Source organism: Motacilla alba, chromosome 1 (genome assembly GCF_015832195.1).
Source record: "Motacilla alba alba isolate MOTALB_02 chromosome 1, Motacilla_alba_V1.0_pri, whole genome shotgun sequence".
In the NCBI taxonomy this organism is placed as follows: Eukaryota; Metazoa; Chordata; class Aves; order Passeriformes; family Motacillidae; genus Motacilla; species Motacilla alba.
In genome coordinates this window covers 46,812,026-46,825,921 of record NC_052016.1, presented here as the reverse complement: position 1 = coordinate 46,825,921, position 13,896 = coordinate 46,812,026, and the positions used below count along the sequence as shown (strand labels likewise).

The 13,896-nt window shown below is 38.7% G+C and overlaps 1 protein-coding gene across 6 annotated transcripts; it reads left to right on the top strand.

Annotated features, from left to right (window-relative positions):
* The first annotated feature begins 152 nt into the window (after window positions 1-152).
* Window positions 153-13,321, top strand: FAM76B (family with sequence similarity 76 member B). Of its 6 annotated transcripts, none has more exons than XM_038129505.1 (10): window positions 153-456; window positions 566-630; window positions 1,123-1,177; window positions 2,698-2,853; window positions 3,706-3,902; window positions 5,789-5,836; window positions 6,036-6,116; window positions 6,790-6,922; window positions 10,009-10,110; window positions 10,752-13,321. In XM_038129505.1, the coding sequence occupies exons 1-10, from the start codon at window positions 352-354 to the stop codon at window positions 10,839-10,841; spliced, it is 1,032 nt and encodes a 343-aa protein (XP_037985433.1). In that variant the 5' UTR covers window positions 153-351; the 3' UTR covers window positions 10,842-13,321. The 6 variants fall into 6 exon arrangements, with proteins under 6 accessions (XP_037985433.1, XP_037985425.1, XP_037985447.1 ...); XM_038129497.1 differs by having other exon boundaries at window positions 6,787-6,922; XM_038129519.1 differs by lacking the exon at window positions 5,789-5,836.
* Window positions 13,322-13,896: the final 575 nt, after the last annotated feature.

Here is a 13,896-nt window from a genome sequence, read left to right as displayed (position 1 = left end):
GGCGGCGGGGCCGGCGGGGGCGGCGATTGGGCGGCGGCGTTCGAAGGCAGGTTTGGCGCGGGGCGGCGATTGGCTGCGCGGGCGCAGCGCGAGCCCGGGCCCGGGGCGGAGGGAGGGAGTGAGGGAGGGAAGGGCGGGGGGCGCGCGCGGGGTGACGCCGCTGCCGCCGACACAAGGGGGACGCGGGCGGGCGGCGCGCGGGGCCCAGGGCGGCACCGGCGGCGGCGGCACCGGAACGGCGGCGGCGGCGGCGGCGGCTCCTCCTCGGCGGCCCCGGCGGCCGCTCCTTCCCTCGCCCCGGCGGCACCTCCCCATTCCCCTCCCTCGGCCCGCCCGTGTCCGCCCCGCCGGATGGCGGCGGCGGGCGCGGCGGCCGCCCCGGCGCTTTATGCCTGCACCAAGTGCAATCAGCGGTACCCGTTCGAGGAGCTCTCCCAGGGCCAGCAGCTGTGCAAGGTGCGGCGGCGGCGGGGCGGCCCCGGCCGGGGCTGTTGGCGGGGCGGCGGGCGGGGGCGGAGCGCGGGCCGGGGCTCGGCCGGGCAGTAACGCGGCGCTTCCCCCGCAGGAGTGCCGCATCGCCCACCCCATCGTGAAGTGCACCTACTGCCGCTCCGAGTTCCAGCAGGAGAGGTACGCAGAGCCTCTGCTCGGGCGCCAGCGCGGTTGCAGGAGCTGGGCCTGGCCGGTCCGGAGAAGAGCAGGCTGAGAGGGGATCTCATCAATGTGTATAAATATCTCCGAGGCGGGTGCCAAGGGGATGGTGCCAGGCTCTTTTCGGTGGTGCCCGGCGACGGGACGAGGAGCCCTGGCCATAAACTAAAGCAGGAGAAGTTTCCCCTCCACACGGGAAAGAACTTATTTACGCTGAGGGTGGCAGAGCACTGGAACAGGCTTCCAGGGAGGTGATGGGGTCTCCTCTCTGGGGACACTCGGGATTCGTCTGTACACGTTCCTGTGTCACCCGCTCTAGGTGACTCTGCCTTGACAGGGGGATTGGACCGGAGGTCCCTTCCAACCCAACTCTTCTCTGATTCTGTTTGCAAGTAATTGCATGGGGAAGAATATCAAAGTGCATGTTCGTCACCTAATTCAATGTTGTGCCATTTTATCTCATCTCTTTAGCAAAACCAACACAATATGCAAGAAATGTGCCCAAAACGTGAAGCAGTTTGGAACAGTGAGTAGTTACTTGGTTCTTTATGCTGAAGTTGAGCTTGTTTGTGCTTCAAACCAAAAACAAAGTTCTCTTGCAACTAATCTTCTTATTTTCTTTTGAGCAAAAAAGCCCCAAAGACAAATTCACATTATAGATGGCCATCCAGAAAGGTGATGGAAAAGTCTGACATCTCTTGATTTCTTCTGTGGGTTACTGTTTCTTTTCCCAAATTGAAATCCATTTGGGTTCTATATAGCTTAACAGTTAAGAATAATTTCAATATAGCTATTTGTAACAAATCAATGTTACTTCATGCCACGCACATTAAGTTATTCTCTACCTATTCTCATAAGCACAAGCTTCATGGCAGGAAGACCACTAGCTCTTAACAAGTGGTAAATGTGAAAATCTAGTAATACCACATACTTCATGTTATGTAAGCCTTAAAAATGCATGTTAATCATGTTGGGCTAATAAGTAGGAAAAATTTTGAGTATTATCTGCATTCATGTTAATTTTGCATTTTTTCATATTGAATTTTAGCTTCAGTTCTGTTGGAAAAATGAATTTTTCTATTATGTGAATGCACACATTGTATCGGAGCTGCCCTGCAGATAGGAGTTTTAGGAGGTAGCAAGATAATCTTGTTGTGAAACAAAAAGGCATAACTTTCCTATACTTGACATAAACCACATTAGTTGAAATTCAACTTATTTGAGAAATGTAATAGCTGTTGGTATGTAGTCAGGCACTTTGTGAATGTGTATGTAAACTGAACAAAGAAATGCTTTCAAAAGCTTAAAATGCAGCAAAATGAATTGTAGGACAGAGCCATCAATGATTTTATCAGTAGTTCATCAAAAAACAGAACTGCACTGAAGATAATCAGTCACTTCTAACCTATGAAAATTGATATCAGTTTTCTTTTTCGGCACTCTATTAAGTCTACTTGAGTGTATGATATAAAAGTTGATAACCTGACCTGATAGTTCAGATCAAATAGACTTGAACTTGGCTTTTGTTTGGTGGTGGGGTTTTTTTGGTTTGTTTTAAGTTTCCTGCAGAATTGCAGAGATTAGGATACTAATCTTGGAACTGTAGGGTTATTGAATCCCTGAGCTGTGCAAAGGAGAGGGATGCCATCAGAAACTTCCAGTCTGAAAAAAAGTCACTTGGTTACTCTTCTTGTAAAGTTCTGTAAGTAATTTCTTAAGTAGTGTAGTAAAACTGAGAGAAAATGTCAACATATTTAAAAAAATAAAAAGCAGTAGGTGTAGAGGGTAATAACCAGATAGATGTGTGTGTTTCTTTTATTGTGCTTGGGTTTTCATGGAAAGTCCAGGCTGGTTTTAACCCTTGAAGAAGCATCATTTTAGAGGAAAGGTTTGGTACTGAAGATAAAAATGGTAGGAAAAAGGTTCTTTATGGTAGGTTATTTGAAGCCCTTCCAGTTTCGAAGCATCACTGTGTGAATTGAAATACCTGTTTTCATTACTGCAAATACAAATGTATTGACTTCAGTTCAACTTTTTTTTTTCCAGCCCAAGCCTTGTCAGTATTGTAACATTATTGCAGCATTTATTGGCACAAAATGCCAGCGTTGCACCAACTCAGAGAAGAAGTATGGCCCGCCCCAGACCTGTGAGCAGTGCAAACAGCAATGTGCTTTTGATCGAAAAGAGGAGGGAAGAAGGAAGGTAGGCTTTGTTCCACATCTCTCATGGCTTAGGCTGACAATAGCGTTCCTCTTTCAGAAGAGAAAGATTAACAGGACTGTATCTTAAGTTCTCTAATACTGGATTAAAGTTGCTGATCTGTGCTTTACAATATTTGAATTAAATTTTGTAACTTGCAATTGTTATTTTAGCTACTGAGCTAACTTTTAATTAAATCACCCCTTCTAAAAATAGTTAAAAGTGTTAGCGGACAATTGTAGATGGGGATCAGAAGTTAAGCAGCTCAGGGGTTTCTTGTGTTTTGATATTTATTTTACTTTTGTTTTCCTATCTGTTTGGATCTCATGTATGTTCATAACTTGAATCTGTCACTTTACCTCTTCTTATTTGCCTGCCTTGCCTTTAAGTAGAGCACCAGAGAGGTAGACTGCTCTGAGCAGCGCTTTGTGTTCTGTTTTGTTAAATAGCTTTGGTGAGTGCCACTTTCTCATTCCAGAAGGTGCTGAGAAAATTACCTCAAAAGCCTCTTGAGTGAACTCAAGAATAATGCTGTTTTTACAGAAGAATTTACTTGGTACAAGTAACACATAAAAAAGACTCGTCCTTTTAAAAAGTTATTGTTATTTCTGCATTGTAGAGCAGGTCCAAAAATTGCTAGGACTCTTTTTAGCATAGCTTTAAATGGCAAGTGGAATAAGATTTTCTTTACTCAAAGAAACTTGCATATATTGCAGATACAATAGCGATGTTTCATACCAAAGATGTCTGTTTTTCCAAAGATAATGGATGAAGTGAAACAAAATCTTGCAAATATTGAGTACATCTCTCTAGTGCAATGTACTTGGAAATAAAACATGAATTATTTCTCAAAAGGTTGATGGAAAGTTGTTGTGTTGGCTCTGCACACTGTCCTACAAGAGAGTGCTACAGAAGACAAAAGAACAGAGGAAGAGCCTGGGATCTTCACATTCTAACTCCTCATCCTCATCTCTTACTGAGAAAGACCAGCATCATTCAAAACACCACCACCATCACCACCATCATCACCGTCACAGCAGCAGTCATCATAAGTAAGTATTTCAGAAATTGAAATAGTTGTTGGTAGCTCTTCATCTTCTGCGTTCTTTTTGTACCGAGATAGTAAGAAAAACTATTTAAAACACGATGTCAAAAGCAGTAGCAGAACATTGTTCTTCACCGTCTTTCAAAATCCTTGGATTCTTAGAGTTTGAATGAAGGTGGTTCATTTAAAAAAAAGGAATTCTTGGTGATTGTCAAACTAGTTGATGTTAAAATCAGTAACAGGTCTAGGAAAAAGGCTCATGGAATGGCTACAGAAATGAGTTACTTGAGGACAAACTTGTGTGGTACCTGCACTTGCCAAAGTGTTGTATTAGCAGTGAGAATCCTCACCCTAACTTATTTGTGTACAAATATTCTAAATTTAGAGGAGAAGCAGAAACAACAGTGTGGGATTGCCTTTAGTCTAGGACCAGTTTGTACCTCTTTGCTAGCTTTTGTAAGCAAGTCTTGCTGGAGTAGGCACTTTGGGAGTGGCTGTGATACAGACATAGGGACTTAACACTATCGGTTCAGTTACTGTCACTCCAAAAACATTTCACATAGTTTTATCCCATTTTCTTCAGCTTTTCTCAACACATCATCTCTGGCCATGGCATAAACAGCATACCACTCCTAATGTACATATCAAGTTTATTTAGTCATAAATTCCAGAATTCATTTTGGATTTTGTGCTGCTATAATATAGTAGTCATGATTCTTATTTTCATCGATAGATTTGTGGCAGCATAACTTCAGAACTACTTACTTTTTGTGTTTGATACTAAGTACTATGTCTGCAATGGTCCAGACATGCAGACACTTTCCTTCTAAACTTCACATTTCTAGTGCTTATAATTTTTCATCTTGCCTGAAACTTACCTATGTAAGTGTGACTTAAAGATACAGGCAAAATAACATGAAATTATATTGGTAATGAGTAAAAGAGAAAGGCCCATACTTTCACTTGAAAAAAGAGAAAATATTTGGCATTTTAGGAGTTTGAAGAAAAAAATTTTTCTCGTCTATGCCTTGAGTTATTGTACTGTTCCTGTTCTTTCAAATCTCTGCTGAAAATTGAATTACAGAAAGTTAAATCTAATTTAATGCATTTGGCACAGGTACAGTAGGGATTAAATAAAAAAATAAGATCTTTACTACTGGACAGAGCTTCTGATGTACTCAAGAGTTATAGCAGTACTCATATCGATACAGATGACAATGCTCCTGGTTTCCCACCTTTTTTTTCTGTAGACTGCCACAGGTCCATTCCTTCTGGTCCAATTAATATGACTCCTTTTCCCTGTCCATTTCAGTTATTGTTAAGATCAGACAATAGAGACAATGAGGTAGAATTAGAGCTGTTTCACTCAGTGCAATCTTCTTCATTCTACCATTGCTATATCAGTGTTCATAATTAGTTCCTTTTGAAACGATTGAAAGAAATTGGTTACACCTGAGAAGCAGTTATTTTCAGGGATCCAAAACTTAACTTTCTTCTTATGGCACCAAATGAGCACCGTTTCAGGCAGTGTTCATATGGCAGTATGGGAATCCCAGGAGAGCTGCTTTAGACCAGCTGGCTGAGCACGAGATTAGCAAGACGAAGTTCACAAAAACTGGGAAGTATCAGCAAAAACGTTTAGCCATCAGTCTTGAGGTCTACCCCTTGTGACTTGTAATAGTGTAGATATTTGGCCAAGAAGTAATTTTATAGCATCCTGACATACTAAAGCATGGTCAGGAACTCCAGTGTCCAACAGAAAACTCATAAATGCTCACCATATTAGGAAAAAGAAGGGGGGAAGGACTTTTCTCAAGTACAGATAACCATTCACATAAACTTACAAATAATGGCATGTTTGATCAGTTACCAAGTACATTTCACATATTTCAGAATCAGCAATCTGAGTCCAGAACAAGATCAGGGACTATGGAAACAGAGGTAAATATGATGTTATATATTAATTTTCTTTTAATTTATCTTGCAGTTTTCATTTAAAGAATTTCTTTTTTATTGCATTTCTGGCTAGTCTCTAGCATTCCACTTAGGAGCATGAGTTAGTTTTTTTACATGTACCAAATGGTGATATTAGAGAGTTGCATAGTATGAGGCTTTAGGTTTACATTTTGTTTGATTTCAGCCATAAATCCTCTGCAGCTATTCAGAATGAAACTCCAAAGAAAAAACCCAAACTGGAATCCAAGCCATCAAATGGAGATAGGTAAAGTTACATTTTTGTAAAGCTGAGCCATTTCAACCAAAGAGAGCACTGATTTGTGGCCAGTTGCCTTTCTTTGTTTGTCTGAAGAATGAGGGATGTGAAACTTGTGTCCTGCCAGATGGATTATTGGGTGGCATCTGAGTGCTGTCAGTCAATTAAATTACTTTATTAGCAGAAAACTAGCAGTTATTTTCCTGCTTTTAAGCTGGTTGGGGCAAAATTAAACAAAGCTTATGTACAAGGTAACAGTTATCAACACAGTGGTGTTCCGTCACATCGGGAAATTGTTCCTCAGTTAGATGCAGGGTAGAACCTGCTGCTTTAAACTGACCCAGTATCTAGAGAATTCTTTTGAACTTTAATGTGGGAGACTGAATCTTTATTCTGTCTCTGGCCAAATAGTCAGAATAAAAGTTAAAAGTGGCTGCTTCAGTCAAAACGTATTTGTCCCCCTCAAAGCTAATACTGAATTATATTTCTGCAGGTGTATGTAATGTGTGCCATTAGTAAGGTAATTTGCCAGTTGCATCCATTTCTGTCAGGTACATACTTTTTTTGCATTAGTCCTTAAGGATGTTTATGGAATTATTAATTATTGAATTTGTAATTTTTTTTAGTGTTTTTCTTTTTTCTTTTGATGCTGTTAGTAACTATTGGTTTTCACTTTTAGTAGCTCTATAAATCAGTCTGCAGACAGTGGAGGAACTGACAACTTTGTCCTCATAAGTCAGCTGAAAGAAGAAGTAATGTCACTGAAACGTCTTCTGCAGCAAAGAGATCAAACTATTTTAGAGAAAGATAAAAAGGTAACAATTACACCTGCTTAATAAGATCTTCACAATTTTGTTTTCTACTTTGTAGTCTCCTAAAAATGTCAAAACAATAAGATAAAACAACAGTCAGATACAGCTGTTTTATATAGCAGCTAATCAGATCTTAACATCTAAAGGAAAACCTTTGGACTCTTGTATCATGAATGGATTTTGTCTCCTAAGTCAAAGAGTAATTTATCTTCCCTCGCTTCAGCCATGAAGAAGTTAGCCTGTTACTCAGGCTGCGTGCCACAGGTCATGGCTAAAGTGCCAGAGAGTGGTTTGCATGTTTTACATGCTCTTAACTGAGTCATGGCAAAGAGTAGTAAGCATTCTGAGTTTAGCATGGTTTTTATTAAGTTTTAAACTAAAGCAATGCTAGCCATAGGAAGTTGATGTCCAAATTTCCATTTGTAGTGTATGAAAATTAAGTGGTTTGTTTTTGTAGGATTGGTAAGTATGTGTACTATGAGTTGTCAAGTCTTTGTGGGTAGTCAGAGACTAGAAGAAAAGCTTGGATTAAGTGGCTGTCAGTCAACAAAAGTTAAGTGAAATCATCAGGCCCAAGTGGCTGCAGCAAAACTCTTACAGAAGATTCACCCTTCAAACAAACGAATGACTAACAAGAAAAGAGAAATAACAACAAATACACGCTTTGATTTGCATTTGCTTTATTTCTCTGCCATCTGAATAACTAGATGCTTTTAGGACACTGTAACAGTGGCTCTAGAATGTCTGTTCAGGATTGAGTAGGTGATGGAATTGTATTCCGAACAAATTTATTATATTTTCAAGTAAAATTTTGATTATGAATGCATGGTGGCCTGCCAGACATTGATGGTTGAGAATGACTCATTCATACTGAAAGGAAAATGCTTACACTTTTAAACCATAGTTCAGTATCTTCATTTCTACACATAGTTGTGTTTTGTAAAGGATATTGAACCTATTTTCATTTATGTCACTGTTAAAATATACCTAGTGTTGGAAATACTTGCTATTTCAAGCCTTTAAGTATTTAATGTGAAAGAGCTGAACAGTGTGTCATGGATTCTCTTTAGGTATTTTTTTCAAAGGACAGACATTAGGTCCTGACCTCTCTTATAGAGCTAGGAGAAGATCCTGAGTTAGTAGGAAATTCACTTATCTCTCTCTATTTTCAATCTATTGGGCAAAGCTAACAAAATTGGTAGGTAAGGAAATGTCACCTACTTCTGCATAACCACTGCAGTGACTTGTCTTGTGCTGTTTCCATAGGGAGAGCATCTATTGAGTTTAATATCCCCACTGCTAAAACTATTTGACTTCAGGATTCTTCAAACTTAGTCTCCTTCAGGCACAAGGTCCTCACTTTTAGAATGTCACTTACTTTTTCAGCTGCTGCAGGGAGGACAGAAGCTGAACACATTATACAGTGCTTGCATTGCTGAAAAATTACAACGAATGAACACACTGCAGATTTTTTTTCGCTGTGAGATAGAATATTACCGTGGGTCTTCTGGGCAGTCTGGACTTGGTGAAGCAAAGCAGAGATCTTGACTCCATTTCAGAAGGCTGGTTTATTATATTATGATATATATTACATTAAAAAGACCACATTATAACTATACTACAAAGAACAGACAGAAAAGAATCATCAGAAGGTGAGACAGGAATAGCAAGGAATGAATAACAAAGTTCTGTGACTCCTAGAGAGTCCGAGAGCTGCTGCCTCCTCGATTGGCCACGAAGTAGAAACATCCCACATTGACCAATTGAGGAAGCACCTGCTGCATTCCACAGTAGCAGGTAACAAATTGTTTACACTTGCAGCTGAGGCCCTCTCAGCTTCTCAGGAGAAGAAGATCCTAGCAAAGGGATTTTCATAAAACATCACAACCACAATAGAAGACATGTACTAGGTGAAAAGCCTGAGCCATACCTGTGGGAGATTGCTGTTAAGGTTGTGTCTCAAGATTTGTGAAGGGACAGCATTTGAACAGTTTTGAATGCTCCAAAAGTAAAACTTCTGAATTGTATAGCATGGCAACAAAAACAGCTCAGTACACCAGCTTTACAGATAATACTTATTCATCACTTTCTGTTATGAGTCAAGGTATCAGCCATGTCATTATCAGTGCTTATTGTTTGCAGTACTAGCCTTGTTTGTCTTTCTGCACAAAACGGTAATGAAAAACCACAACATTACCATGGGGCCCTGAGACTTTGTTATTAGGACAGGACCACAGTTTGCTGAATGTTCACAGGTAGTTTGCTCGCCCAGTTGCATATTTCACTGGTGCAACACTACCACTAGTTTTCTTTATATTTAGTGTGAGCTATGTGGGTTTACGCCGCATGCCCTGTCTACAACAGCCATAAGTGCATGCCTTGAGTAGCAGTGTGTGTTCAGTGAGTTATGTACCATTGTGGCTACATACCTGCACTTGGCCATTTGATTGTTCTTTTGAACAGTATCTGTTTCACTACATGTGATTTAACACACACTAAGGTTGGCAATAGCAGTCTTGGTATTCGCTTTAGGAGGGTATGCTCTGGTTTGTTATGGCAGGCATCTTTGCTAGCAAAGAGGCTTCATGTCTAATAAATCTGGAATGTATACATTGTATATATTTTTCCTTCTACTTAGGACAAAATGTAGCATAAAAGGACACAAAAACATCCTTTTTATTGTCTTTGGAGGAAAGATTTTTTTGGGTGTTACCACACCATATAACTGAGAGATGTAACTGAAGACTGTGGTAAGATCTCACAGCTGAAAGAACAGCAAACTATAAATCACCAGTCTTGTATTTGAATTTTTTTTGTTGAGGTTTAGCCTATTTTATACAAAATTCTGAGCCAATAATATGTTTATATGACTACAGTTGCTTTCTGCATATAAAATAGGTATACAGATGTTTCAAACTGCTTCTCAATTGCTGAGCTGTCAATACTGCAATAGTAAATAAATGCAGCGTTTCCTGAGATTCCTGAGCCTTTGACTATTGACTTCACATATTGACTTTGACTTCACATATTGACTAGAAGGTGTATCCTGTTGCAGTTCAGGGAATATTTATAGGATCTGTGTTTTTCAGTTGACAGAATTGAAGGCAGATTTCCAGTACCAAGAGTCTAACTTGAGGACAAAGATGAACAGTATGGAGAAAGCTCACAAGGAAACTGTGGAGCAGTTGCAGGTTTGTAATTGATTATCAATGCTTGGGAAATACTTCAGATGGAATCACATATTCAGGCTGTTCAGCATGTTCACTCAGGATTGTTCACTACAATACAGTAGTACCAAGTTCATGAGTAGTCATTGCCTTGCTTAACTTTGGATGCATTGTACAGCAGTTCTGGAGTCAACAGACAGTCTCCATATGAGTTAAACTCACTGTTTGAACTGTAAAAGGTAAAGCCTTACCTCACGTGCTTTCTCAAAGTTTATTTTTTGTGTCTGTTCTCTGACAATTTATCAGTTATCTTTGGGCTATGGACCTGATTTAAGCACTCAGCATTAACATACTGGCAGCTAGATGTCTCTTGTTGAAGTATGCTTTATCAGGAGGAAAGCCTGAATTAGTTGCCTTAAAAATCACAGACTGAGCGGACACTCAATGCAGTAGTGGATATACTAAATTTTGCAATATGGGGAGTGTGATTACTTTCTCTGTTGAAGACAGAATATGCATATCAAGAAACATATACAGTTCTTTGAAAAGTAATCATTACCTTCTCTGAATGTTCTTAGCATGTACATTTTGAGAATTTGTTCATAAATGCAAAGTGCATGACACTACTATTTCAGTAACTCGTACTTTTTCAATCTGTGTTGCAGGCCAAAAACAGAGAACTGCTCAAACAGGTTGCAGCATTGTCAAAGGGTAAAAAGTTTGATAAAAGTGGGAATATCCTCACATCTCCTTGAGGAACTGGTTCTTTGTGGGGTTTGCTACTCAATGTACATTTGAGTAATTCTGTGAAGCCCTTAAAATCCTGTGTAGTGGAAAAAATATTTTTGCACACCAGATTAGTTGGCATGTTTCCTACATGTTTTTATAATTAATATGCAGCATTTTTTAGTTACTGTTCAGATGAAATACTTCAACTGGCTTGAAGAATGTTTTTATTTTTTTGATATTGGAAACCTTTTGCCAGCAATAGTATTAAACAATTGTATAGAGAACATAGCAGTGCTCTCTCTGAAAGGACAACATGCAATAACAAACTAGGTGTACTTTTTACAAAGTAGCAACTGAGTCTTTTAAACTACAATGATGTCAGCCAAAAGTTCACAAATCTGCAGTGACACTGAACACTGGTTTCTGGCAACTGTTCTTTTACTTTGTATGAAAATATAAATTTGGAATGGAAATCATGGTGCTCTCAAGTGGAACTAAAAAGAGGCATATATGTATGTGTAAATACGACTGTAACGGTTATATTCTTAGTTATAACAAGTAATTAGTGTTTTACATTCTTGTGATAGGGACTGACTGAAAGATTATCTATTGTACAGTAACAGAGGCAGTGTGGTTTTTGTAAGATTTACTGTAGACTTTTCTTGCAAGTGCCTTTCTCCAACTGTTTATTTATAGGAATGTTGGTATTTTGTACATAAGGTTTTTATGTTTTAAAAATCATGTTTAATAAATGTTTTATGTAAATATAAATGTGTGTACAGAGGAATCTGAAACAAAGATCAAAGTGGCTAGTGCAGTGCCTGAGGCAGCATTAAGAGCTGGCTAGCTGATTGATGGACAGTGAGTATTGGCTTTAGATAACCTTTGTAGCTTGTGTCTGTGAGGTGTAGAATTTTATTAGTGCTGCTTATGCCAAACACTTCCTGAACAAAAAGCAAATTTTTTTTTGCCACACTGGAGTTCCGTGGTTTGTTTATACGTTTTTTTCCATTTGGCACAGCACTAATTTTAATTCCATAGCAGACATTTTACTCCAATGTTACATCCTTAGCTAGTGATACACAGTCAAAGTTTTAAATGCGTTTATTCCCCATTGTCTGATTTAACATACTTGGTTGTAACGTGCAGTGATTCTTCTTTGTGAATTGCAAGATTCACATCCCCCACTGAAGATGCGCACTGAGAAAAGAGTAGCCAAAACTAATGGTCTTGAAATTAAATAAGGGAATGGATGTGGTGTCATAGGGTGGGTTTTAATGTTTTGGGTGGATTTTCATTCTAAATTACATCAGTTTAAGGTTAGCTCTGCTCCTAATGGACATGAGTCATATTCAAAAATTTCTATTAAACAATAATTTAGAAAACCCCAAGGTATCTGTTCAGGAAGGTAAGTTATGAATCAGCATAAAAGGAAGTAGATTTACGTGGGTAAAGGTTTAAGTCAGCTCTGGATACTGACTGGTAACAGGGTAGCTGTTGATATTTCAGCAAGTTTGTGTAGAAACAGCTACACATTTTTAATTGAAGAAAGAAAGTCCATAGACCCTTGGTACCTGTTCACCCAGGTACTGAACTATGAACACTTTCTCAATAGTTCAAATGAGTTCCAGCAGCAACAGACTACTGAAAAATACAAAAAATTTAAGCTATCTTGTTTCGTATAGTATATGTGTATTTTTATACCCTAAAATAAACTTTGTAAGTTTATGAAAGCTCCTCTTTAAACATATTAAACTAGAGTAGAGAATGCTGCTATCTTTGGGGTTGTTACCAATTTTTTAGTATACACGTTTATGACTTTTATTAATTCAGAATTAATATTTGGGTCATTTTTTTCCATTTTGATGGTGACCCTTACTCAGTGAAATGATTTTTAAAATACAGAAATGCGTGGCAAAATTAAATGTTTGAATTAAGATTACTTAATGATGTCAGTTCAAGCTGCAGTCAGGACATTTTAAAGAAACAAGCAGAAGTTCTGTATTAGAAGTAATTGACTTCATAAATCCCAGTCAGAAGAATTTTTAGGGGTTTCAAAGTACTTAGTTCTAATTAAATACCTGTGGGTTTTCTTACATAATCTCATTTTTAACATTAATTTTTTAAAGTTCTTAACTAGCCAACTGAATCCCAGTCCTGAGAATCGTGTTCTGGAGCTGTAGATTATTGACATAATAAACTGATGTTCTTTAAACGTGGATCTGCGAGGAGACTGTTGTACTGTATTGTGCTTTTTAGCCTGTTTCCAGATGTTGATTAGCATTGACCAGTAATGGTCATTTTGGCTCAAGTTATTTATGTATTTTAAGCCTGTGAATATTGCAGCCCCCTTCTAGATAGTTTGTCCAAATCCACGTTCTGCAGTGAAGCTGTTCAGCTGTCCATATGTATAGATAATTGAAATCCTGTACTGGCACACATCTGACCGTTGGCATTTTGTACCTTTTCTAAATCCAATGTTTCACAATAAAATCTTGTCAAAACATTCGTATCTGTCCTTTAAAAATTATTCAAAAATCCATATTTTGTGTTAATCTTTCATGCTATATCACTCACTAAAAGTCTGTGGCCAAAAAATGGGCAGAATTTAATATTTCAATTTCTTTTAAGATTAGACACCTTGGGCTGTCTACAGATTGTAACAAACTAGAGCTACAGATTAATTTGTCTCATGAAAACATTTTTGTTTTCTACAACAGAATTATATAGAAATATTTTCCTATCAAGAAGAAAAACACATGAAGTGACATTGATAATTTCTTTGTTCCCTTTCTTGTGTCAAGAGGAGTTTGTTGCCCACAGCAGCATCCTGCTGCCTGTCAGTCACAGTGGCTCCTAGTGTTTAGAGCACTGGTGCTGCAGATTGTAAATCTCATTTTATATTTTTCTCAGCAATTGATCTTTGCTGCTCCACTATTCAGAAGAATACTTCTCATTCAAGAATTAAAGTTCAAAACAAAAAAAACACAAAAAAAAAAAAAAAAAAAAAAAAAAAAACCTGAACAAATGAAAAACCAACAACAACAAAAACCCCAAGTCCAACAAGAGAGTAAGATTCTC